At 42.0% G+C, this 27102-nt stretch overlaps 1 protein-coding gene and 1 long non-coding RNA gene across 2 annotated transcripts in view; both read left to right on the top strand.

Moving 5' to 3' along the window:
* The window catches only part of LOC109472234, a 39081-nt gene extending 19251 nt beyond the window's left edge, over positions 1-19830 (top strand). The window contains exons 6-14 of the mRNA XM_019771864.1: positions 1309-1413; positions 3736-3801; positions 5522-5614; positions 7119-7244; positions 8015-8169; positions 10641-10764; positions 11063-14127; positions 15097-16988; positions 17390-19830. Of these exons, the coding sequence (XP_019627423.1) occupies positions 1309-1413; positions 3736-3801; positions 5522-5614; positions 7119-7244; positions 8015-8169; positions 10641-10764; positions 11063-14127; positions 15097-15214 (3852 nt within the window). The 3' untranslated portion in view covers positions 15215-16988; positions 17390-19830. The remainder of the gene's footprint in view (positions 1-1308; positions 1414-3735; positions 3802-5521; positions 5615-7118; positions 7245-8014; positions 8170-10640; positions 10765-11062; positions 14128-15096; positions 16989-17389) is intronic.
* A 3516-nt stretch (positions 19831-23346) lies between these two features.
* On the top strand, positions 23347-24322 carry LOC109472237. The gene is made up of 3 exons (XR_002140352.1): positions 23347-23374; positions 23645-23731; positions 24182-24322. It is a non-coding gene; the product is annotated as an uncharacterized LOC109472237 (long non-coding RNA).
* The last annotated feature ends 2780 nt before the right edge of the window (positions 24323-27102 follow it).

Here is a 27102-nt window from a genome sequence, read left to right as displayed (position 1 = left end):
AGGTACAGCATGGCTCAGACTTCTTTTTCTTCATACGGTGTACCTGCATTGGTGCGTGGTAACATTGAATATTACCTGCACCAGACAAATTTTGCCTGCACCACTCAGAATTTATAGGAACTATGGTTCATTCTAAAAACTGTTTAGAAACCATAGGTGGTTACAGTCAATGTAACAAATAAAAATCCACGTACCCCTACATGTGCATAGACCAGTGCAGGTTAGGTGCAGATAGACATCAGAAATACCTTCACCTCTCCAATTTTACCTGAACTAACTTGTAGCATATGCACATGGGATTTTGAGTCCTGCGCACTCTTGCCCAGATTATACCATTGGGTCTGCAAACTGCTCAAACTTGTATTGATTTTTGTCCGTTGAGGTCGTGAGGAGAAGGTTGGGCATATTCTGCTCTGGGAATTACATAACCCTGCTCATATCTACAACACATTGGCTCCGGGAAGGATTTCAGTGTCGACAATTTGTACCCTGGCTAAGACGTAATCGTGTTTGGGTCACCTGAGGCTAGTATAATCAGACCGTTGCCAACAGAAATTTGCACCCAGCAAGTTCTAGGATGCACTAACGATGTTATCCATCACAACTCACAGTGGAAGGGAAAATGTCTGATACACAATCATACATTTATTGGTCTTCTCACAATTGCTATGCCAATTATGTCTAATTGTTGCATTTGTCATCAGTACTGGCAGCTTATTTTGTGAAATGTCTATTTTTTCACATATATACATGTATGTCAAAGAGCTTTTAGAAAAGACTAATAGTATACATTAAGTATACTTTATTGTTAGATAGTATCTGCTGAAACACAATGTCATGAACTTTTGAAGACTAAAATTGAGACTGCACCTAACACTGCTGAAAAGTAGCAGGAGGGCATAGTACAACTCATTACAAAAACATCTAGCTTATAGTTTTAACTCCAGCAATGACATGTACCTGCTACATATTGATTATTTTGTGGTAGTCGTTAAGTTCATTAACTGAAACTTCATTTTAGTTTTGGTATGAAACTGTATTTTCTGCAAATCCATGTACCTCTCGCATTGTAGATTATAGTGCAAAAACAGTAATATTGCTAAGTGATAACAAAATGTCTTTAATTCTATCCTATATATTTTGTATCTTTTGCAATTAAGTGAAAGATATGTTTAAACAGACAGAAATTGTTGAATGTGATGTAACGGTTTATCATCTATGTACACATGTATTCTATACTCATCAAGTCAATAAAGAACAGAGATGAAAAAAAAAAAGTTCATTAACTGACATCTTTTTATTTTACAGTCAAACTTCACGATCGGCCGACTGCACCAAGATGCCAGGAAGGTGTACCTCCTGGACTTTGGGCTGGCCAGACAGTATACCAACTCAGCTGGGGAAGTCAGAACGGTCAGTACTACTACTAGGGCTGGGTACCGGTTCAGAAAATTCAGGTCCAGGTCCGGATCAGGTTCAGAGGATCAGGTCCAGGTCCGGACCTAAACCTGGACCTTATTACTGAAGTACAGTAGTAGGAGCAATTTAACTGAGTACGTGTATGCCTTGATGATATCTATCATGGTCCGTGAACTTTTTTGTCGACCTAAAATGGAACCCACTGTTACAGAAGAGACAAACATGGATTTAGGCTAATCTAGTTTGATTCATGGTTATTTTTTTCACTTGCCATGACCAGATTACCTAAAGATGTCTGTACAATCTACCAAAATGTACTCTAAAATTAACAGAAATGTACATCAGGTCCGATGATCAGGTTTTTGCGTTTAGGTTTTTTGGACTCGGTTCTTGAATGTTGTTCAGGTCCAAACAGGTCCAGCTGAACCGGTACCCAGCCCTAGTCAGTACACACAGATTTTCTGAACTCTTTACGTATTGTCTGGAAATTCTTAGAAATGTCCTCTATGGTCAGGGACAAGTTGACAAAACACTGTCAGAAGCTTAATCCAAAATGCCTGTTGAATCTGCTGATCATGAATGCAGCCGGTTAGAATGGACTATTTGGATTACATCTTTGTTGCTTCCTCTTTGTCTACAAACAAAATGTGTTGATACATAAACTAATTAATAAGTACCAACTCAGCTGGGGAAGTTACTAGTAGGATGCATCCTACTAGTAACTTCCCCAGCTGAGTTGGTACTTATTAATTAGTTTATGTATCAACACATTTTGTTTGTAGACAAATGGTCAGTACATACAGATTCTTTTTTCTCTGTAAAGATGTAGTGGTTCTATGGTCACACACACACAGGGACAAATTCACAAAATACTATCAACATTATCAAATTTTAGGTCGAAGTCAAAATCCCTGTGTTTGAATGCAGCAACTTAGACTTGACTATTTGGATTGCATCTTTACGTCTTCTTCCTTGTCTACAAACAAATTTATTGATACATGTGTAAACTAATTAGCTTTGTGTGCCTTACAATTCCCAAACTATAAGATAGACACGGTGTCTCTTTCACAGAGTGCACAACCATCTTCCTACAATTGCAATTTGCCAACATTATGTTGATGTATCAGCATGCTCTCTATTAATTCTCAATTGTTTTCCCCAATTCCCTTTAACGATAACAAATTTATGATTCTAATTTGTATAGATATCAAGATTTCAAAGAAACAAATTTCACACGACAAGACAAGTGCACTAGTTAAAACTAACAGTCTTTTTGCAGGCCTTAGAGTCTGCCAGTGCCAGGTGTAAGAAACAGGAGGAGACAGTAAAAACCCCACTGGTCCCGGGCCGGGGTTCGAACCCACAACCTCCCGGGCTCCAGTCAGACACTCTAACCTCTCCGCTAAAAGGTCTAGATCCGTTTGCCGGATCTGTTGGTAGCGCCTATAAACCCCCCACTGTTACACCGGCACACATGTGTGTCACTTGATCTAAAGAGCTGGCTGGCTGCCTCATCAATTTTTCATCTTGCGTTTGGCGCCAGTCAGACTTTACATGACGGATGTGTCTGCTTGTCGTGCGGTTTCAGCTCCATTGTTTCACGCAGATGACTAAAACTTTAATACCGGAATTTAGTGAAGTCATAAAATGCTGATCTCTTCTCGGTGTTTAGAAGCAGTAAAAATTTTGTTCTTATTATTAAGTTATTGTTCTGATACATGTAAGAAGAAGTCATGAACACACTTTTAGCCAAATTGATTGAAAGCTTTAATGTACAGTAATGTACTAAGAACACACTCAGCATATAAATTGGGATCACAAAATGCTACAGGTGCTATATTTCTTTACAGCAAGCCATGTTGAACTTCATTTTGCTGTTCATAACTTTGCTTTAGTTTATGTCATACATTGATTTGTGTGTATATATTAGCAAGTGCCGTACATGACTTAAGCATACAATGTGAAGATCTTTACATAATGTTGTATATGCACTACATGTATGTTGATTATCACTCCAGCTGAATGCAGAGATATTACATGACATTGTATGTTCACTATAGAGAATGTCATCAAGTGTATAAAATTAAAGGAATCTTTGTTTCACATTTAAATGCCGGATTAAATTTGACCTGCACTATGAAAAAGGGAAACCCTTTGATAATTTCCTTTTAAATTGATTACAATTATGATAATATATATAATGATGAATCTCTCCAGTAGATCTAGTATACAAAAAAAATGTGATCTGCTACAATAACACTGACAGTGTATCATGTCACAATGCTAAACTACTTGTCTTTTTAACCTCCTTTCTAGCCTCGACCAGTGGCAGGTTTCAGGGGAACAGTGCGCTATGCCTCCATCAATGCACACAAGAATATGGTGAGCTCATCACTAAGTCTTCTATGTCTTTTACAATGTAAGATATACCTACCTTAAAGTTGTGCACACTCACAACAGCCATCACAGAGCTATAAATTCAAAAGTTCATGAAAGAAAGATGGATGGATGGTAGAAAGAATATGTGGTGGTGGTAACAGTGTGATGTAACGTAATTCCACCAGGTCACATATATCTGTCACCCTGAAAACTTGCAGCTTAACAGATGTCCAATGCAATATCAGCTTGTAAAATGCATGTCTACTGCATATCGGATATGTGCATACCTGGGGGTGCTGTGCTAGACTGACTTACTTGACTTATGTCGAGTCCTGGTGTCCCTGGCTGTGCTAGAGATCTTTCAAAGTGGCAGAAATATGTAACCTCGTGGATATCAAATTAATGGAAGTTACATGTGTTATCTGTGTAATGTAGGAGATGATATGAAAAAAAGCATGCAGCTGCATAATCCACAAGTGTTTTTGATATTCTTGACATATATTAAAGTCTCAGAAAAGTAATAATTATACATTTTTTGTTATTACAGTTACTGTGGTACTATATATAGTGCATCCCAATTTTCCTTGTGCACCCAATTTTATTAGCCTGGTATCCAGCCTTGTTAGCTTTAGTCCGCTACCCAAGATCCGCTTCCCGCCAACAACGGGGAGCGGATCTTGCGTAGCGGACTAAAGCTAACAAGGCTGGATACCAGGCTACAATTTTATAGCTTGGTCCCAAAGATGAATTTCAAGCCCTGTCAGATATTTTGACCAATGAATATTCACCAGAATGAAACCCAATAGTCCTCATACTTTGCGATGGTAGGATCCATGTGATTGATGATGATAGAACTGGGGCTGCACATAGTGTAGCGATCTTCCTGTAACATGATACACTTAGTTGAGTCTGAGCATAGATGCGGTATCTGTACAGCAATGCTTTTACCTGTACCATCTGTATTCTGCATGCTTTGTTCAGTTACCCCAGAAATATATGGTAGAGTTATCAAAATCATGAGAATCATCAGGCCTCGGGTAAGTGGTCAGTGGAGTCAAGTGATCAGGGTCAATGACCTGATGACTGGAAATGTGTCTATATGTAAATTTATGAACATAAGGCATAATGGGTATATGATCTATACATGGAAATGGTTGCAGCCAAGGCTTGCATAATGATTCAATTGATGTACAAACTATAAAGTGTTACAACTTTGACTGTGCCTTTCACAGTCTACAGGCATACAAATTGTGTGCAGTAATAGCCAAGCAAAGTAATTGCATAACTTACATCCCTCCTCAATGAGCTACATGTAGTTTCATGTTTTTTTTTATTGTCAGACTAACACTTTACAGAGTAGCCAAGCCCAGTAGTTGATGTAGTTTCACTGTATTTTATTGGTAAAAGAGTTTCACAGAGTAACTAAGCCCAGTACTAGATGTAGTTTCCCTGCATTGTATCAGTAGAAGGTCTTTTTTACTGTCAGTATATTTCACAGAGTAGCCAAGCCCAGTACAGACCTGTAGTTCCACTGCATTGTAGATCTATCAGTAGAAGTTAGAGTTTTACTGTCAGTATATTTTACAGAGTAGCCAAGCCCAGTACAGACCCGTAGTTTCACTGCATTGTAGATCTATCAGTAGAAGTTAGAGTTAGAATACATCATACAGTAATACCCTCCCAAAACCATATAATTCTTAAATCTGTGATTGTGCCTCCCTAGGAAATGGGTCGGCACGATGACTTATGGTCCTTACTGTACATGCTGGTGGAGTTCGCCACGGGACACCTGCCCTGGAGGAAGATTAAGGACAAGGTAAGACAGCTGATGTATGGGAAGGGCCGGGAAAGTGCACTTGACCCTTTCTCAAGATGATTGCACAGCAGTCTCACTACTCTCCAAGCAGAGGTTTGGGTTTTGGGGGCATTTTTAGCGTGTTGTTAGGCTTTTTTATCGGGGTTTTTCTTTTGCACTGAATTTCTTTCCACCAAACCCAACAGAGGTTTGGGTTTTGGGGGCATTTTTAGCGTGTTTTTAGGCTTTTTTATCGGGGTTTTTCTTTTGCACTGAATTTCTTTCCACCAAACCCAACCTCTGCCGGCACTCACCCCGGGGCGGGGCAAACCTGTTCAAGAAACGTGACAGTGCTCCTCCCCGGGAACCATCAAATTATCATTAGGGATATCCATTTTACTGTGGTGGATTATCACACATCTAGCCAGTCAGAAAGGCATTCATTGGGCCACACACCTCCCGCTGACTTTGCCTATTCATGCGTCTGGTTCACACCTCCTTGCAGAACGACTGAAATGTGCTGAAGTGATTAGGTTTATAGTCCATTGAAGCTTTCGACTGCCGGCAGAGGTTGGGTTTGGTGGGGAAAAAAATTCAGTGCAAAAGAGAAACCCCGATAAAAAAGCCTAAAAACACGCTGAAAATACCCCCAAAACCCAAACCTCTGCTTGGAGAGTACAGTCTCACTAGAATGTATGTAATATGCATTTGAGACATTCAGCCTTCACCTTAATTGGGAGATACAGTCCGTAGATGTTATCGTAAATAATTTCATCAGGTTGGAAGATACTTAGGGTATAGAATTTTCTTCTTACACAACCATAGAGTTTCTCACCTGCTTACGTTTCGATGTCTATCAGACACCTTCCTCAGAGCTTCTGACTGGAGGTCTGCAACTCGCCGACCTCCAGTCAGAAGCTCTGAGGAAGGTGTCTGATAGACATCGAAGCGTAAGCAGGTGAGAAACCCTATGGTTGTGTAAGAAGAAAATTCTATACCCTACGTAGATGTTATCATTTACCATGTTGCTGTATATTTGTAATGTATGCTGCCAGTGTTCTAGCCAGCCTGAATTTTCTTTACCCTCCTCTCAATTTTGATTGATGTATGAACATTTTGAGCACCAAATTAAGGCCAGAGGTGTGACACTTCTAGGGGATGTCAGGAGGCATGCTCCTTAGAAAGATTTAGAAATCTTGACCCTCCAAAATGCTGTTTCCTGCATTTTAAGGGGCAAATTTTGCTGGTAGACTTAAGTGAGTTTCATGATATCTCCTTCCATATCTTTACATGCTGATTTTGTCCATCAAAGATGACAGATTGGGCAAAATTTTTGTCTGCAATCAGTGACAAAATTCCATCAAATGACTGGAAGATGGACACTGGCTAGAACACTGTGCATCATTTTCAAGAGTTATTTTTGACATGCTGATTAGAGGATGATAATGAACTTGATGAGCTTTCTTGACACTGCAAAAGTATAATAGTGAAGTAAGAGTGAGTGTTTCTTGCCTGTGGCCCACAGGAACAAGTAGGGCTGATGAAGGAGAAATGTGACCACAGAATGCTTCTCAAGTCTCTGCCTTCGGAGTTTAAGCAGTTCCTGGAACATGTCCAGGGCCTCAAGTATTATGACAAGCCAAATTACCAGGTAGGTGCTTGTTCTCTGTAGCCTGGATGCCAGACCTATAGAACACTAGGCCAGAGTGGCTCACAACCTGGAAACAGTCTGGCACCCAGGCTAGCAATATTGGCCTTGCAGCTAGCTGAGGAGCTGGCCTGTGTAGGCTCTGGAAACAGCCTGGCTCGTTCTCAGACAGCGTAGCCTGGATGCCAGACCCATAGCATGCTAGGCCCAGAGCATACCTGAGGGCCTAACTGGGGGCGGTTGTAGCATCGAGCATAATTTCCTTGGGGGCATTATGGCCGAGGAAGTGGCCTGCACAGTCCCTGGAAATACTAGTAGTCTGGCACCCAGCCTAATTCTCTGTTGAAACCAGATTAGTCACCTTTTTCCTCTGCTCAAGGTTACACGACTTCATGCAATTAACCATCTTGCATGGTTGATGTGCTTTACAAGCCTGGAATTACAGTCACCAGCAATTCGTCCACGCTTGTTAAGTTTCATCTCCTGCAGTTGCACTTCCCTATTAATGCATAGCAAAGTCATGGTTGTCAAACGATTGCTCAGGTCATAAAAGAGACCAGATTGTTCCAATTTGTGCAGTATTAATGTGTGTGGCTCTTGTATTTAAGGGCTGTTTTGTGTCATATCTTCAGTTATCAAAATAGTCTTTCTTCTAATCATTAGGCTTAAGATACAGTTAAGGCTGCGCAACTAGCACAGAGTTATTTTGATCTGTGTGCTATCATGCTTGGACTTTTTCTTAAGCTGATTTTTCCCCGTGTGTGTTTCTGCAGTTCCTGCAGGGTCTGATAGAGGGCATGATTCAGAGGAAGAACATCAAGGAAACGGACCCGTATGACTGGGAGCGGGGCAGTGGGGACGGGTCCCTCACCACCACCACCACATCCACCCCTCCTCACCACGGCAAGGAGACCCCAGGACTGGCAGGGTGAGGCATGAATTCATCTATCTCAGCGTGCAAAATACCTGGTTGCCCAGTTGCCCCGGGCAACCAAATTTTACTTGGGGCAACCTATTTCTGAACCTAGGTAGCCTAGTGTGCTACCTGAATTTTGAGAATGCTCCCCCCCCCTCCCCCAAAATCATGCCCACATGGCTTGCACCGCTGTATACGGCAATGCTTTTTAATTCTTTTGAGAAATATTGTCAAAGGCTTAGGTACTTAATTTGAGGAAATTAGTAACTTATAGGTGGGACAACCTAAAATTCTGATGGGCAACCTACGGCAAAAAAGTATTCTGTACTACAACCTACGGCAAAAAAGTATTTTGTACACTGTATCTGCACTTTTAAAAAAGATGATATAATACATGAAAAAGTAAACATGAACAAAATGTACAAGGGCGGCTGAAAGCTTCTTATGCTTGTATAAAGGCTGCCCTTCATCAACTTATGTAACAATTCAAAATAATCAATGCAACAGCCCATCATTTCATTCCTCTCATTTATTTTACCTGTGAATGACACTAATCAGGTCTGTAACATGGTTTTTCAGGTGTACAGTTTTCCTGGGTACATGAAAGTTACAGCTACAAGAAATAAAACAATTAATATCGACAATAAACAAATGAGACTAATAACTAAAGCTGAATTATTTCAGTTTGACACAACACCTTTGTTCAGGTGAGAGTCAATTGTTTTACAATATTCAGGCCCCTGAAATTATAAACTGCCCTTGAAAGACTGTATATGACAAATGTATACAGAAGGTGAGGGTCACAGTATGCGATTTGGTTTGCCGTAGTACATGTACATCAGTTTGTACATTTGCAAGCACCATGCACTCCATAGCTACCCTAGACTAATGTAAGGATGCACTATGGGAAATGAAACTAGTATGTCATTTATAAACCAAAGCCATGCCTGATCTATCGCTTTGGTTACTTTCCTCTTCAAGGAACATGTATCAAAACGGTTAGGGCCAGCAGTAACAGGAAATAGATAAGCACCTTACGGGTAGAATGAATCCAAGGGAAGATGAAGCATGTAGTCTGGCCAGACATACTGGCAACTTGTTTTGGGCGGGTTCAGCCGGTCTGTTGTCTGCAAATGTATGGTCTTATTTCTTTCAGAGGATGGATAGTTTTTTAAATAACATTTGGAATCATTCCGTAGGAAAAAATTGAGAGAAGCAGGAAGTCCTATCTAACCATGATTGTGGAAGGTTTTAGAATGTTTTTTGATGTAAAACTTATTTCATGATGCTTTCTCTACTCAAAAGGATATTCTTCTTTGGCTGTTTTGCACTTGGAATGTTAACATTTATTACATGCTGATCATGAAGCCCTGCTAGATAGACGAATACATCATAATTGAGGGAGAGCTTTCAAATGACACAGGGTAGTCATGTTTCGAACAATGAAACCTTCATAAATTGTTGCCAACTTGTCTTACCTACCAGTATTATAGATCCCAAAGGAAGCATTATGACAGGACGGTTAAGGTTGGTTTGACTCTGTAGCAGGCAGTCATCTGTTAAAGTCACGTGGCGACATGGACAGAATACTAAAGACCCTGCAGTAGATATTCCTTTGAATATACACTACATGCGGGATTCAGATTTAGTCCTAGGCTGCTACTCATTCAGCGCATCACATTTATCAAGACAGCTACATAAAATCCAAGAAAGCCAAAAACATTCTGCGACTTTCTCAGATACAAAAGGGATTGAGTTTCAGGCATTGACTGATAGCAGACCTTTGGAGTTAATAGCACCACTAAAGCCCTAGTTAGAAGAGCACACTTATATCATCCATGCTTCATGCCTTGTATAATAGAATGTTTCCTCTTGCATTGTATATGAACAGTTGACTCTTCCGTGAATTATTTCATCATATTGGCAAGAGACACTGTATAAAAATGTTCTTTATTCAACAACCAGGGGGTTTTCTAATCCAAATTTTCGATGACCATCTGTCACCTTCTTCAGGGCAACAATGACCAATTCGCACTGTAGCTGCAACACTTAACTGCATGATGAATCAGAACCAGTCAGACCCACTGGTTGTTGAATAAAGAACCTTCTTAATAATATACTGTGTTACAGACTGTAATTACTATTATTATGTTTACCTTAGCAGAAGGAAACACATTGTTTTTGCTCTGTCTCTTCTCCAAACAAAAAGGTCAATGACCCGGACCAGACGGCTGTCACCATGGCAACTGGCGCTGTAGCAGACACCCTGTGGTGTTAGGTGACATTATGTAGCAAGTGGCAGGACAGAGTTGGAGGAGCTGGTCACCATTATATGAATGTGTTTAGATAAGAATAAACAGAAAAGTACTTTGTTGAGTAGACCATCCCCATGTGAAGGTAAACATAATACATTTGCTTTGCAAATGTTACCTTTCCAGTTTATATGGTCCTTTCTTATACCCTTTTTTCTTACACACTTCCAGGATCATGGCTGCCACGCCCATCACAGCAGACATGCCGTGCGCGAATACGGAGGATGGAGAGCTGGATGGGAACCTCAGCATCCAGGACAACGTTCCTCCTCAGGCAGCTCGGCTGGACCGCGAGGTCTTATACCTTCTTATACCTTCTCATACCAGTCAACACTGCTGTGTAACAAATCTCTCAAATGATTCCACGTAATTTGTAAATATGTAATACTATGTATATCTACATTGATGTATAATTCAAATGCTGCTATTTTAAAATTGCAAATTTGTAAATGATATCAATGTAAAGAAATGGTTCTCTTAAGGTTTTTGATCTTTTGTGTAATTCAATGATGTTTTTTGTAAATTATAGCGCTAATTCAGATTTGTCAGAAATCTTTCAAATGCTAATAAAGCTTTCTTATGTCTTAAAAAAGGTTGCGGACATCAACCTCAACATCAGGAAACCCCAGCTGGAGGTCCTCAACAATGTGGGGCACGACCTCAACAGGGTCAACGGCGGCGTCCGGCCTGCGTTTGCGCCGGCCGGAGATCCGGAAAAGGGAGAGCTGATCCCCTCGCAGACGCCGAGCAACGACAGGGCCGAGGCGCAGCAGCCGCAGGTCAACGGCGACGTGAACAAGAACCTCGACAACACAGGCTTTGCCGTGGCCAACGGCGAGATTACGGGTAGCACGTACGCAGGCGAACTCAGGGACGTACATGTAGCGCAGGAGGCAAACCTGCAAGGAGATATCGGCGGGGAGATTCCCGCTGGACTGTTGGAGCGGGCGGGAAGCACGGAGTTAGCACAGCAGGGACATGTGGTTGATAATAATGTTGTTGCAGGAGCCGCAGGCTTCAGTCAGAATGTGGTGCTGGACGGAGAGGCGTTCCCGGTGAGACATCATGCTCTACTGGGGCTTCACGAACAGGTGGAGATGGTGGATATACTAGAGGAGGAAGGACACGTGGGCTCTGCTGAGGTTCCAGTCCTTCAGGTGGAAGCTGCCGAGGAAAACATCAGCTTTAGGGACGGGATGTACGACGAGGGGAGAATAGGGGAGGAAGAAGTGAAGGAGCCGTCTTCCAGAAACGGGATTCCGTCCCCGATTCAAGGACCGAACGGTGTCCCTACGGACATGCTCCAGGAGGAGGAGGAGCAAGAAAAGGCTGATGATGGGAAACCGTCGCAGTCTTACCAGGAGGAGAGCAATGGGGACAATGCGGTGCACGAGACGAGAACTGAAAGAACCATGCTGGCGAAGGAGAAGACCTCCTTCGCAGACATCCCCATCCCCAGCGACGCTGCCTCGGAGAGTAATCAGCCCGACAAGGATAACGAATCATTTCCCGAGAAGGACATTGACACGAAAGAAAAGTCAGGTGACGATATTGAACACGAAAGTCCCATGGCACCGGGGATCGTGCGTACCCCTAGCCCAAGCCCCCCGCGGCCAGCCTCAAACAAGAAGTGGATCCTCTCGTTTGAGGATAGCTCTGGGGAGGAGGAGCAGGATGACCAGAGGGGACAGTTCCAGGTGCTGCACGCCGCCACGCCGGAGCCCCCGAAGGTGCAGCAGATCACCAGGGACATACCCAAAGACGAGAAGACTGAAACTAGTAGATCTATTGTGGACTCTGATGTGGAACAGAGGGACCATCCGGGTGCTATGTATGATGAACAGGAAAGGATTCAGAGCGGTTCGTCGGTCTCAGAGCATGCGGCGTCCCCGCCTGAGCCACGACAGGAGCAGGCGAGCACTGCCTCGTCCGATCAGGAGGACCGCAGGGCCAGGGAGATAGAAATCCACCAGGAGCTCAGAATAGAGAGATACGAGGGTTACGTGGAAGAGAAAATGACCGTCGAGGGGGTCATTCCATCATCGACGTCGTTCAGGGCAACAACTACCTACCCGAAAGCTCATGACGATAACAAAGAGGTGATCCAGGAAATTGTGTTCAACAGTGGGGTAGGCAGTGCTGCCCACGACACGCCTAGCAGTCGCTCGGAAGCCAGCTCGCCTGTAAGCTCCAGGCTGTCCAAGTCTACATACAGTGTTCCCGACGAAGGAGACAACAACTCTGCGCAGGGCAGCAGCAAGAAAAGGGACAGCCCCAAGGAGAGAGAGTCTCGAGAGAGCGCGAGCGAGAGAGAACTTTCCAGAACCCCGGAACTCTTCTCCGACAGAGAGGAGGATGCTGTTGTGTTACAGAACAACCTGCTTCCGAAGTCGAGCCCGAGACAAGAGGAGGCAGTTGAGGAGGCAATAGAAAACGAGGACGTTGAGCTGCCTCTTTCCAAGGAGGGGAATAGCAAATCGGACACGTCGGTGAGCGAGACCGTGGAAGGTCAGAAAACGGTGGTGACCCTTCCGCTGGGGCAGGACCCGAAACCGCAGGACGTGTCGGCCTCAAAGGGTCAGAGGTCGGATCCCGACCTGTCGCCGACCGTGAAAGCACCGGAGCTGCCGGAAATGGACCAGACCAGCCACAGCGACCTCAGTACGGTTGTGCCCACCGCTGTGAGCGTAGAGCAAAACGGTTTGGACCTGAAACGGGCGGGGTCCCAGGACCTAACAAGAGCAGGCTCGCAGGAATTCACCCTGGAAGACAACGGGAAAGACAAGGTGGTAGAAAACGGACCCTCGGGCGAGATATTTAGATCAGATAGTATAGACATTCAGCAGTCCTTACAGGAAGAGGAGGTAGCCACAGTGAAGGAAGTGTTAACAGGTTCAGAACATAAAGCCACGGAGAAGGTGATAAAACCTTCGAGGATCCCTGTTCACAGCCCGCAAGTCGGCAGAAAAAAGCCAGAGCAGAGGAGGAAGCTGCCGACCGTACCTCCCACCAACGCTAAATCTCAGACAGGTAGACTAGAGAAACTAGGAAGTAGCTCATCAAAGCCGTCCAAAATCCCCGTGTATAAAGGAGAGTCCTCACCACCCAACGACAAAAATAGCAAAAAGACTGCAGAGACAACAACAACAAAAGTGCAAGAAAACGGCCAGATCTGGTCGGACGATCACTCTACACCGCCCATGTCGCCTAGGTCAAAGTCACTCTCGGAAAGCCCCTTCTCCCCGAGAGAGAGGGGTTCCAGGAAAGGGCGGGAGCTTCCAAGAAGTCCCCGCAGTAGCAAGGACAATGGAGTACCCGTGAGGAGTCCCCTCATCGTGGACTCCTTACAGAAGGAAGGGTTGAGTAGAAAGGACAGGCCCAGGAGCCCGCAAGTCACCGCACTTAGGGAACGGGAGGCTCACATAGAGGACAATATCAGTATTAGCTCCGTGGACTCGGCTACGGACTCTTGGAGCAAGAGGGAGTACACTCCTAGGAGGGGCAGCTCGCCGTCCCCCGTCATGAGAGGCGGGATGGTTTCTCCCATCCTGGCCAGGGAACCCCTGCAGCCGACCTTCGTCCCTGCGTCCGAGCAATCCGTTCTTGTTCCCAGGCCCCCGCCAGGGCAAGCCCCTGCCCGGGGTTGTATCTCAGCAAGGTCAGTGTCGTCTCTTCAACTTCACTTCCTCTTCAAGTTCAGATCCATTTCTAGTCAAATTATTATGTTTACTGAAGGAAAACATATTGTTTTTGCTCTGTTTCTTCTTCGTTTCCAACCAAATAAGGCCAATGAGCTTAATAACCAGACGTCTGTCACCATGATAACTAGTGTTGGGTTACATCTTGTTGCAATTTTATAGCAGGAGGGATTTAGACTCCTGTCACCATATATATAATTATAAATGTGTTTGAGTAAGAATTAACAGAGCAGACCATATGCAAACGTAAACAAGATGCATTTGCTTGCACATCCATTTGTAGTCAAATTAGTTGAATGTGTTTTCACCCTGTTTGATTCTTTCTGACCTTTCTGCTGTTTCTTGTGTTTGTCATTTCTCCAGACCTGTATATATCTTATTCCTGTCACCTATGGTCTTTTCTTCTTCTCTTGTTTCTCTGATTTTCAGTCAGAAAATGTCAGAAAGGTAAATAGAACTTTTTTGTTCCCATTTTGTGTGAATTCCTTCCTTCCATCCTGAAGTGTATAGTGCCTCATTGTAAATGCCTGACATGTGAAATATTGCAACTTTTGTAAAAACTTTGAAATAGTGCAATATGTGGTACAATTGATAATGAACTATAGCACTCAGTTGTCATTGCACCTTGAGTAAAGATGGCTGGCATTTTATGAAGCAAAAACAAACAACTAAATGAGAACCGAAGTAAGGATTTGTAGCAAAACAGGCTCATAGAGAATTGTTTGTGCCGTATGTATGCAGAAATTTTGATACTGCTTGCTCTTGAAGTTGATGTGACACCATTTAATGCTGTTTATGTGCATGTTAACTAGCCTGGAGTCCAGCCTTGTTATCTTTGGAGCAGATCTTGGGGAGCGGACCAAAGCTAACAAGGCTGGACTCCAGGCTACATGTGCTTGATGAAATGTAAACCCCATTGCCTTCCACAGACGACGACGCTACAAGCCATCCATGTCACCCGTGCCAACGCCCCGCGGCCACCGCATCCGATCCGCCTCTTCCTCGCCATCGAGATCCCCCCGCCACGTCGGACCGCTGCGCCCTTAGGACAGAATAACCTCCGTCGCCCGCTCCCATGCTCACCCCCACAGCAGCCACACCAACACCTACAGCTTGTAACAGCCGTGGTCGTGAACCTACAGAAATACATTGTGAAGCAAGTTTAAATTGTAGTTTCCAACACAAGAATTGGACTTAATAACCAAAATTTCAGCTGTACAACTCAAGCCTTTGCTAAGGAATGACTTAGGACAGAATAACCTCTGTTGCCCGCTCATGTTCTCACCCCCACACCAACACCTACAGCTTATAACAGCCGTGGACATACATTGTATAGTGGTACACTGTGAAGCAAGTTTAAACTGTAATTTCCAACGCAAGAAATCGGACTTAACCAAATTTTCAACTGTGCAACCCCCATAGCAACCATAACAACATCCACAGCTTGTTACAGCCATGGACCTACAAGTAGTACACTATGAAGCAAGTTTAAACACAAGAAATCGGACTTATATAGCCAAATTTTTTACTCCAGTCTTTACAACTCCAGTCTTTGTCAAGAAATGACATTGACAGACACTGGACCTGTGCAGTCAAAAATTCTGGTAAGCCCGGGTTCTTGTGTAGGAAATTACAGAGTTTAAACTTGCTTCATAATGACTTCTACCAACACAGACAAACTTTTAAGATGAATACATTGTAGTACACTAGTTAAGAAGGCATGCGCGTGCTACACTTTACCAGCAGCTTTTATTACAAAAGGCTTCCCAATGCAGGCTGATGCTGATAAAACATTTCCAACACTAGCCCCTTAACACAATCCATACAATAAAAAAGTAGGAAATCCCCATTTCATATCCTCAGAAAAAGAGTGGCTTCTTCAAAGGACATCTTCTCACCAACGAATACTGATAGGTTTCTGAGCTTTTCAAACCAATAAAAGCAACAAAAATCAGTGATCCTGAGCCACAAGGTATATTTAAACCCATTTTATGTCCATCCACAGAGCCATACTACTGTCATGTACAGATTCGTGTACATTGTATTACACTCCGGTGGTAGAATTGAAATCTGAAAAGAACTGTTGCCATGCCACCAAAACTGTTTACAAAGTTCCAACTGCCACACCAACAAATGAAATCCACTGAAGAGTGAGCAACTTACTTCCAAACTTCTCAGTGTACATGTAATCCAGTCTTATGTCTTTTGAATCGCTCAGTGTAAGTAACTCATTTTAATTTGCCACTGGTGTAAAATGTAAAGCTTGGACAGTTTTTCAGTTGGATCTCACAGATACACAGGCACGCTAGTACTGCTTTCACGCTAACTCGAGTTGTACAAAATGTGGTGCACCTTGTGTAATTAATGCAGGCTCTGTATGGGTGTTAATATGGGACACAAGTGTGTGGGCACGTCGGCTGCTGTAAATGTTTCCTCTCTATATATATTTATTGTCCAAATGTCTTCCCAAGGCACATCTCGAAACTGCCGCGCGCGTACGGCGGGGCAGGGCAGCCCCGGTGCTGACGAACGATATGCAATACTACGGGATGGCAGGATCATTTTCTGAAATGTATTGCAATCACAGATACTCGTTTTCTTTTCATTTTTTGCTGCTATATGACCTTTGGTATTAAAGATCATGTGCCTTGCAATACACTGCCTTTCCTGCAGTCACCGTGGTGAAATTATGGCCCTTGGGAGCAGCAACGTGCTAGACTATGGGGGAATTAGATATTGTAATTATACTGCACTTGTCAATGTCAGTCCTGAGAGGAGGGCTAGCATATTGTGGAAACGTCGGTGAAGGTTAGACATCCAGGTAGTGATGCATACCGGTTCACTGGACTTAGATCCGGACTTGTAAGAATGTTTAGGTTCAAGTCCAAAAAAACCTAAAAGTCAAGAACCGAGTCCGGACTTATTACCATAAAAGACCATTTCACATACCCCTTTTCTTTCCAAACCACATAAAACCTTCCGTAGATTACAAAATTGCTGCAAAATGAAGAAAACATTGCCATCGGGCATCGTCAAGTACCGGCCTCCAAGTTATGTGGCCAAAGTTTCACCCAGACAACATTGCAAGGTTGCCAACATGCAATTTTGTATATGCCATGGGTTTAGGTCCGGACTTACAAGTCCGGAACTGAACCTAAACCTCCGGACTTGAATCCGGACCTGAACCTAAAATTGGGTTTAGGTATGCATCACTACATCCAGGTAATACGATAGGCCAAAAAGCAGTGTTACTCAAGCAACTGGATATGATTTTGGAAACGGTCAGACATTTCAGCTAGCATCCACTAGCTTATGACAGTGACTGTGAAACCTGAGAAGAAATGCAGGTTTACAAGCACAAACTAGTTTCCAAAATCATATCCAGTTGCTTGAGTAACTGCTTTTTGGCACATATTGTGGAAAGTTGACTCACAAGAAAATAACTGGAAAGGTCCTACCAGCAAACTTGTATGCTATGCATATATTACGTAAGTCAACAAACTTATGATGAAGAGTCCATAATACAATATTGTACCTCTCTTTCTCAGGATTTACCTTGACAAGTGCATAACATTAACTTGTAAATAGCATGCCATATTTATTTGTTGCACTGCACAGTGCCGGTAGCTATATGATAGCAAATTAAAGTAATTGTTTTATATCCGAAAAAAGGCTACATGTATAAAATGTGAAAACTTTTGCAAAATGTCAAATACTGCTTAATACTATGAAATGATTTAATTTTAACGTGACAGGTTCACTAATGGGATTGTTGTAATGTGTGTGGTATGTATATCTTCCCATGTGGTACATGCTTAATGTGTACATGTAATTACTAAGTATTTGTATACATTACCTGGTTATAAGGGGTGGACCAGGATAGATCTTGCTCATGTGAAAATGTTGGTACAAATTCTTGAAGCTTAACAGTTCATTTATTTTGTATTTATTTCTATTATTTTGCATTTTTAAATGCTGACTGTGTTCGGTAACTATTACTTCTCTTCAGAATTTTCAATTCATATTTTATGTATCAACTAAATGAAGTTCTTCCTCTGCTTTCTGGTCCACCCCTAACCTATTTTTTTTTGCTATTGTTTGTCTTGCCAAATATTTGTAAAGCTCTTTATTTCCAATATGCAAATTTTATTTTTATATTCGACCATCTCAATTTCAGCAATTTTCTCATACTGCAGATACATTGCTGCACACAAGTACTGTTTATTGACTGTGTACCGTAGTAATATTAATTGTTAGATACATTCCATGTACACTTTTGACATTCAAGAGTTCAGGCACAATTCGTCAGCAGCAAACTTCTCCACGTATATTTTTCAGCTGCATACATGTACATGTACTACGCATGTGGACATGTTTTAAATGTGCATAGCTGATACGACTCAAAACCTGTGTATGTCGCAAAAATCTCAGTTGTACTGCATATGTGACACTTTTACAGTGTTTTTAAACAAAGTTGACGATACAGATCAGTTTTGGACAGAACCCTGTCAGTGCAATTAGGTTAATTACATTTCAGTATTTCGTTACAAGTCAAAAAGTAACAAGCATTTTCATGCCATGTTTGTCATGTCACTTGTTTAAAAGTTATAAAGTAGTCTTCCGTATTGGATTAGGTACAAATGTAGATCCCAGATAGCCATTTTTATTGATGTCAATAAAGTTATGCAGTGTTCTAATTTATAACCATTTTATGTATTATTTCTCTGTGCCAGGAAAGCATTTCTGCAACAATGTTTCTTTTTTTTTTTTACATTTGAGGCACTCGGTTGTCTTATCTGGAAAAGACAGAAATTTGGAAAATATATTGCTGAATGCTGTGAACTTGTAGAATGATGGCAACTTGACAAATGTGGTTAACAGAGCTCATCTAGTTTGCAGAAGCTATATTTTATGACACCAACAATATTGTTTTTAATTGAAATTAAACAGCAGAAACAAAGCACTGCAAAATACTTGGTAACACATTATTACAGTATATGATGTTTCATGGTGAAGTTCTAAGCCATGACAAAGTTCTGAACCAGCTAAGGTGTTACATAAGAAATATTGCAAACTTCAAGCCTTCCCGGTCTGACATGCTGTGATATCCTTCACTTGTTGCCACAGTACAGAAGTTGAAGTAGCTGGTTTCATATTGGTTCAACAACTGATTCTGACACCCGAGTCTTCTGCTTAAGGACCCATGTAACTTAAGCATGTTGTAAAATGACATTTTATTGTCTTGACTGCATTCTACTGTGTCCACCATAGATCTAAACTACTTTGAAATGCGTCAGTTACCACCCAACAACCAGGGGTGGAGACTATAAAGTCACACAATGTAATAGATACCAACAAACAAGAATGTTCATGGAGTATTCTCACCTACTGTACTGGTAAAATCGAAAATGTTACTCACCAACTGTAACATTACATGTACATGTAGATTATGTGTTACCGCTGCAGTTAGTGGAAATTTACACATTGTAAAGGTAACCAATCTACAAGAAGGCAACACCCGGTGGACACTTTATATACAGCAGGACTGTCAACAACTTCTCACATCGGACAGTAGAGCATTTTACGCTGCAGCTTGACTGTAAAAGAAAGTTTTGGGACATTATTGACACATGGATACGTAATGTCTCTCCCTCGATGTTAACTTACACCTTGTTAGGTGCCAATGATATAACTGCAATCAATAAAGAAGCTGTACTGGCATGTTGGTTAACTTGTTGGTTTCCGAGTGTGTCATTGGACTGATAAGACGGTATTAAGACCATGTAACAGTTACATGTAAGTTATTCAACATGATGGAGAGATTGAAATATTAAATGCAGAATATAATTTTAAACTCCAGATAAGAACAATTTCTAGAAGGATTCTAGGAGAATTCTTCGGTATTTAAAGTATTGTGGCAAGAGTTGATGATTAGTGAACTTCCAAATACTAGTACATGTAAATGTACATGTCTCTAAATTGAGCTGCCGCCATATTTCGCCAGGGAGCACTTTTTCACAGGTGGTCGTTTCTGCCAAATCCTTGAGCTGCCACATACGTGAGAGGTCAGCAGGTGTTTAGGGTTAACGTTCGTATTAGGGTTAGGGGATGTTAGGGTTAGGATTGGGATCATAGTTCAGGGCTACGATTAGACTTACGATTGGGGTAGGTTAGACTACGTTTAGTCTCCCACATCATGACAAACTAACCCCAAGAAGTTTTGGAGTCATGTGTTTGGCAAGATCATGTATTTGGCTTGACACCACAAGCATGCCACAAGGTTATGACGTAATACCTTTGACACAGCTCCACGCTTGTGGTAAGGGTACCATTTTCATGTTTAGTCTCACGAACATGGCTTAAGCACAAGACCATTTCTTCAGAAATTTCTTTCTTTCTTTCAGAAAAAAAGCACGAATATGAGTAGCAAAATTAATACGCTAAAAGAATTTTTTCTAAAGCCCTCGCAACCTGATTGGATGAGTCCATCACGTGACACCCATTCCCAGGGAACTTGATGACTAATCATCAAAAATAATTAGACTAACCAAGTAATAACGTATATTTTCATGCAGGAGAAAATCCATAACTATTTGTCCCAACTTACCAACAGCAAAGTATCAGTCTGCAACGTGTTTTAAGCTAATTCGATCACATTTAATGTAGTAGTGATGGCCACAATACTTGTACTGCCATGTCGTCGGGGTTGTATAATTTGTGCGTACATGTTTGCAACCACGTAGTGTCAAGGTCTGATGGTCTGATGGCTCACCTAGGCTCAGGCAGGCGCTAGCGGCGGCGTGTGCGTCCCGATCGAGAATGTTAATCGTGTGTACTGTACTGGTAAAATCGAAATAAAATCGAAAATGTTACTCACCAACTGTAACATGACATGTAACATGACATGACAGGTGAAAACTACCTGTGTGTGAGTGAAACATACCCAAGTCAAAACGTGTCCTGTTCTCATCTGGAGTCACCACCTTCCCAGTCTGTTGGTCACAGTTGGCCGAGCAGGTCACAGGTATGTGTCCTGACAGATATGACAGATATGACATATCTGTGATATGACATATCATATATGACAGGCAACAGATATGACATATCTGTGATATGACATATCATATATGACAGGCAACAGACAGGTTGCGAGGGCTTTAGAAACTACCTGTGTGTGAGTGATTAGTCGAGTCACCAACGTCACTAAGGTAAAAACTACCTTACACGCACACACACTACCTGTGTGTGAGTGAAACATACCCAAGTCAAAACGTGTCCTGTTCTCATCTGGAGTCACCACCTTCCCAGTCTGTTGGTCACAGTTGGCCGAGCAGGTCACAGGTATGTGTCCTGACAGATATGTATGGGGAAATAGTAGAATAGAATAGTCATGTTAGCAACACAAGAAAGCTCAGACCACTTTTAGTGAAATGAAATATACTAGGTCTGCTGACAATATACTGTAAAGTACTCTGTCTGCTGACAATATACTGTAAAGTACAAATATACTGTAGTCTGCTGACAATATACTGTAAAGTACATCATTAGCAACGTCGATAACAACGTTGATATGATAATGTTGGAAAAATAGTAGAATGGTGATAGTGAATAGTGGGAAATAGTAGAATGAGATTGTATTCATGTTAGCAACACAAGAAAGCTCAGACCACTTTTATCTTGCAGTCTGCTGACAATAAACTGTAAAGTACATCATGAGCAACGTCGATAACAACGTTGAGACTAGTAATGCCCACAACGGACAAAATGGTAAGTTTTGATGAGGCCGTTTCAACCAACGGCCCTCGTTTTACCATATCTGTATCATAGCGGGTATAACACACCACCTTCGCAGGCACGCGGCGGCAGCTATCTACATTACATCGAAATTCGAACGACCTGTTACACCTAACCCTTGAACATCTTACATTGTCTAAATCTATCTAATGATAATGCCCCCCCTTGGTGACAGCGAGTTCCACTCTGTGATAGTTCTAGGAAAGAAAGAGTTTTTGAGCACCTCCATAACATCCAGTAGCGGGCCCGAATATTTCTCAAAAAAACTCACGACCGGGCAATCCCACAGAAAAACTAAAATAGGAACCTACAAAATCGATATGTTGGTTATGAAACTAGGTTAAAATAAAGAAGTGACGGTGACAGAACCGAGTGTCGTCAACCTTTTCCGTCACAAGGATTGAATTGTGTACGACACGGTCACGAAGCATACACTACCCCCAAGTCGCTGTTAACGTTGTAAATCTGTCGCATATCTACACGCCCACCGTTACGTTATTACCTCCATGAAATGTGTCATGGAGGTTATATTTTCAGTTGCATTTATCTGTCCGTCTGTCTGTCTGTTGGTCAACAAGATAACTAAAGAACGCCTGGAACTTGGTGTGTTGGTAGGGTGTGACGAAAACTGGAAATGATGAGATTTTGGTCCCCCTAGTGGCTTCCCTTGGTACTGCAGCGCAACTTCCGGTTTTGATATCTCGCGATCTGGACATGCTAGGGTTATGAAATTTTGATGGAAGGTAGCTCTCGTGCTTGGGAAGAAGTCATATGAGTTTGGGCCCCTAGCGGCTTGTTCTGGAACTGCAGGGCACTTTCTGGGGAAATGTTTAAAAGCCAATAAGTCCAGACAGGAACAACATATTTTCATTATTTTTGGTGTGTAGGTAGCTGAGAGAGAGATGTACATAATTAAATGCAAATTATGCAAATGAGGACTTTATTTGCATAATTAATGAGGAAATTCTATAATTACAGTGTTTTACATTATACTTCTTACATACATGTAATGTCTGTAACCTATGGCAGGCGGAACTTCAACAGATACTAATTCTGCAAATGATGACCTAATTTGCATAATTAATGCGAAAATTCTATGATTTCATAATGGTGAATGATGAGAATGTCATACTTGGGACATCTGTAAGTTAATCAAAAGTTAACATACATCACGATGCATATATCATGTTAATGCAGAGGTCATTTGCACAATTAAAGATGAAATTTACATTTACATATCAAGATCATATTTCATGGAGGTATGAGATTGTCGAACTCTAGTTACAACTACTGTTGTATTTTTTCTATCCTCAGATCCTGTCGTCGAAATGAAAATTAAAGTTTTCGTCAACAACGGTGAGGTACAGGTCACTTCTGCTGTCACAGTAAACAAGACGAAGCCTGCAAACCCAGGTACGCTTTCGCTTTACATGTCGTTTAGAATCTATTTCAATAATCCAAGGTCTTTGTGAGTCGGAGAAAGTGTCCTTCATCTCTTAGCTTCTTTTGCCCTCTTTTTAGAGCCCGCACGTGAAACATTTCTGTTCTTGTGTGATTGTAGCTTTAGATGAACCGATACTTCCCCAAGTTGTAAGTAGTCCGACCGAAGTGCTATAATAACGTCACCGATGCCAACGATGACTGACTGATGTAACGTGTTCTTGTACTTGTGTGCGACCGCAGGACACCACGCGAACCCTCGGACCGACTCACCACCATTGATCGATCTCACCACAGACGAAGACCAACGTGATGGCCTGGTCAGCAATGGTAAGTTTTCTTTTCTGTCTTCTTTCTTGTCCTTCCATAATCTCCAAGTAAATCCTACATTAGTAAGTTATAGCCTTGCCACCGTAGCATCTGCTTGGAAATTAGTCCTCCTGTACATATGTGCATGCCGGGCGTGAGCTTGCTCAACATTTCTGTCTCTTTTGTCCTTCCGTCTGTACATGTCAACATTCTCGTGTTTCCCATTGTTGGTCGTCAGAGAAACATTTCACTGGTCGGTCCCCATGTGGCCCTGGATCACCTGCCCAAGCGGTGGTCGAGTGTGGACCGTGATTCATTCTAGCAGCCTACAGTATATATAACAATGGTACATTTCTTACACTGTCTTCCTTCTGTTATCTCTGTCTCTTTCTGTCTATATTATTTCTTCTTCCTTCCTCAGCTAGTAAGCTCAACACGTGAAAACTGGGACGTGTCCATGTATCGACTCAGGTCGCACTACCAGCACAGACCCATTCGAGGAGACCCCGACTGTAGTGGACCTCACACAAGAGAAAGAGGACGACCCGAAGGAGGACGCTGACATTCTCATCTGCTACGTTACAGATGAGGAGTGGAAAGAGGCAGGGTTTGATCGAGGTTAGCATCTTTTTTTGTGTCGTTTTTTTAGTTGCACAAGTTGCCTTTGTGTCCATTGAGTATTGGTTTAAACCGTGAAGCATTTTACCAACGCCACCATTCACTACATTTCGCGCGCTTTGTGTTTTTCAGACTAGACAAAGGAAGAAGAAAAGTAGCTGAAGGAAGTAGCGACAATGAAAATGTCAGAAACATTAGAAATAGATTTTTTAAAAAGTAGCCTTCTGTATTGTTTTCAGTACAAATGTAGATCCCATAGAGAATTTTGTTAATAATAAAAGGGTTATATGTACTATTCTCACTTTGAGATGCATCAGTTACCACCCAACAACCAGGGGTGGAGACTATTAAGTCACATAATGTAGTAGATACCAACGAACAAGAATGTTCATGGAGTATGCTCACCTACTGTACTGGTAAAATCGAAAATGTTACTCACCAACTGTAACATTACATGTACATGTAGATTATGTGTTACCGCTGCAGTTAGTGGAAATTTACACATTGTAAAGGTAACCAATCTACAAGAAGGCAACACCCGGTGGACACTTTATATACAGCAGGACTGTCAAAAACTTCTCACATCGGACAGTAGAGCATTTTACGCTGCAGCTTGACTGTAAAAGAAAATTTTGGGACATTATTGACACGTGGATACGTAATGTCTCTCCCTCGATGTTAAATTACACCTTGTTAGGTGCCAATAATATTACTGCAATCAATAAAGAAGCTGTACTGGCATGTTGGTTAACTTGTTGGTTTCCGAGTGTGTCATTGGACTGATAAGACGGTATTAAGACCATGTAACAGTTACATGTAAGTTATTCAACATGATGGAGAGATTGAAATGTTAAAATGCCAGTTTGAGCAGACCCTTAGACCTTAGACCTTAGATCCTCCCGCAACCTTGTTGCATAGGTCGACTTCTTGTCTGACTTTTTGTCTCCAAAGGTTTCGGTCTTGCGCCACTACTGCCATATCCTTAAGTGAGTTAAGTCCAAGTTTTACCCCATCATTTTGTAGTGTTTTCCGCAAAGTCACTCTAGGCCGCCCTCTCGGGCGTGTGCCTTCTGGCTTCCATGTTAGGGCTGTTTTTGTGGTTCTGAGATCAGGGAGTTTCCGAGAAACGTAAGATTAGAACAATTTCTAGGAGGCTAGGAACACAATAACAGCTGTACTCTCTGGCACGTATTGTGACAAGAGTTAACTATTAGTGAACTTACAAATAAATGTAGTCTACATGTACCTAAATTGAGCTGCCGCGATATTTCGCCGGGGGGCGCTTTTCACAGGTGGGCGGTTCTGCCAAATCCTTGGGCTGCCACATACGTGAGTGGTCGGCAGTTAAGGTTAGCGTTGGTATTAGGGTTAGGGGATGTTAGGGTTAGGATTGGGATCATCGTTCAGGGCTAGGGTTAGACTTACGATTGGAGTTAGGTTAGACTACGTTTAGTCTCCCACATCATGACAAACTAACACCAAGAAGTGTTGGAGTCATGTATTTGGCAGGATCATGTATTTGGCTTGACACCACAGGCATGCCACAAGGTTATGACGTAATACCTTTGACACAGTTCCACACTGGTGGGTAAGGGTACCGTTTGCATGTTTACTCTCACGAACATGACTTCAGCAGAAGACCATTTCTTTAAAAAAAGAACACGAATTTTGAGTAGCAAAATCAATACGCTAAAAGAGACTTCTGAAGTCCTCGCATCCTGATTGGATAACACCATCACAAATGTAGATCACCATCACGTGACACCGTTCTTTTCATAGGGAACAGAACTAATCATCAAAAATAATTAGACTAACCAAGTAATAACGTATATTTTCACGCAGGAGAAAATCCATAACTATTTGTCCCAACTTACCAACAGCAAAGTATCAGTCTGCAACGTGTTTTAAGCTAATTCGATCACATTCAATGTAGTAGTGATGACCAAAATACTTGTACTGCCATGTCGTCGGGGTTGTATAACTTGTGCGTGCATGTTTGTTTATATTGTCGTCGAAATCTAACTCTACCTAATCAGTCAAGGTTACTAGTAACGTGTCCTGTTCTCATCTGGTTCTGGTAAAAGAAGTAAAACCTCTGGTAAAAGAAGTAAAACCTCTGGTAAAAGTTAAAGTCTTATGGTAGAAGCAAAAGAAGCAAAAGAAGCAAAAGAAGCAAAAGAAGCAAAAGAAGTCTGTCGCCACAGGTATGTATGATAATGTTGGGGAAATAGTAGAAACGGAGAGGGCAAAAGAAGCTAAGAAGTAAAACCACAGTCACCACCTTCCCAATCTGTCTCCGTCACTTCTTTATTTTAACCTACGGAGAGGGCAAAAGAAGCTAAGAAGTAAAACCACAGTCACCACCTTCCCAATCTGACACCGTTCTTTTCATAGGGAACAGGACTAATCATCAAAAATAATTAGACTAACCAAGTAATAACGTATATTTTCACGCAGGAGAAAATCCATAACTATTTGTCCCAACTTACCAACAGCAAAGTATCAGTCTGCAACGTGTTTTAAGCTAATTCGATCACATTCAATGTAGTAGTGATGACCAAAATACTTGTACTGCCATGTCGTCGGGGTTGTATAACTTGTGCGTGCATGTTTGTTTATATTGTCGTCGAAATCTAACTCTACCTAATCAGTCAAGGTTACTAGTAACGTGTCCTGTTCTCATCTGGTTCTGGTAAAAGAAGTAAAACCTCTGGTAAAGAAGTAAACCTACTGGTAAAGTTAAAGTCTTATGGTAGAAGCAAAAGAAGCAAAAG

The sequence above is a fragment of the Branchiostoma belcheri genome, unplaced genomic scaffold, assembly GCF_001625305.1.
Source record: "Branchiostoma belcheri isolate BF01 breed outbred unplaced genomic scaffold, Haploidv18h27 scaffold27, whole genome shotgun sequence".
NCBI lineage: Eukaryota > Metazoa > Chordata > Leptocardii > Amphioxiformes > Branchiostomatidae > Branchiostoma > Branchiostoma belcheri.
The sequence above is the reverse complement of the archived record's forward strand: the minus strand, read 5'-3'. Positions and strand labels throughout refer to the sequence as shown.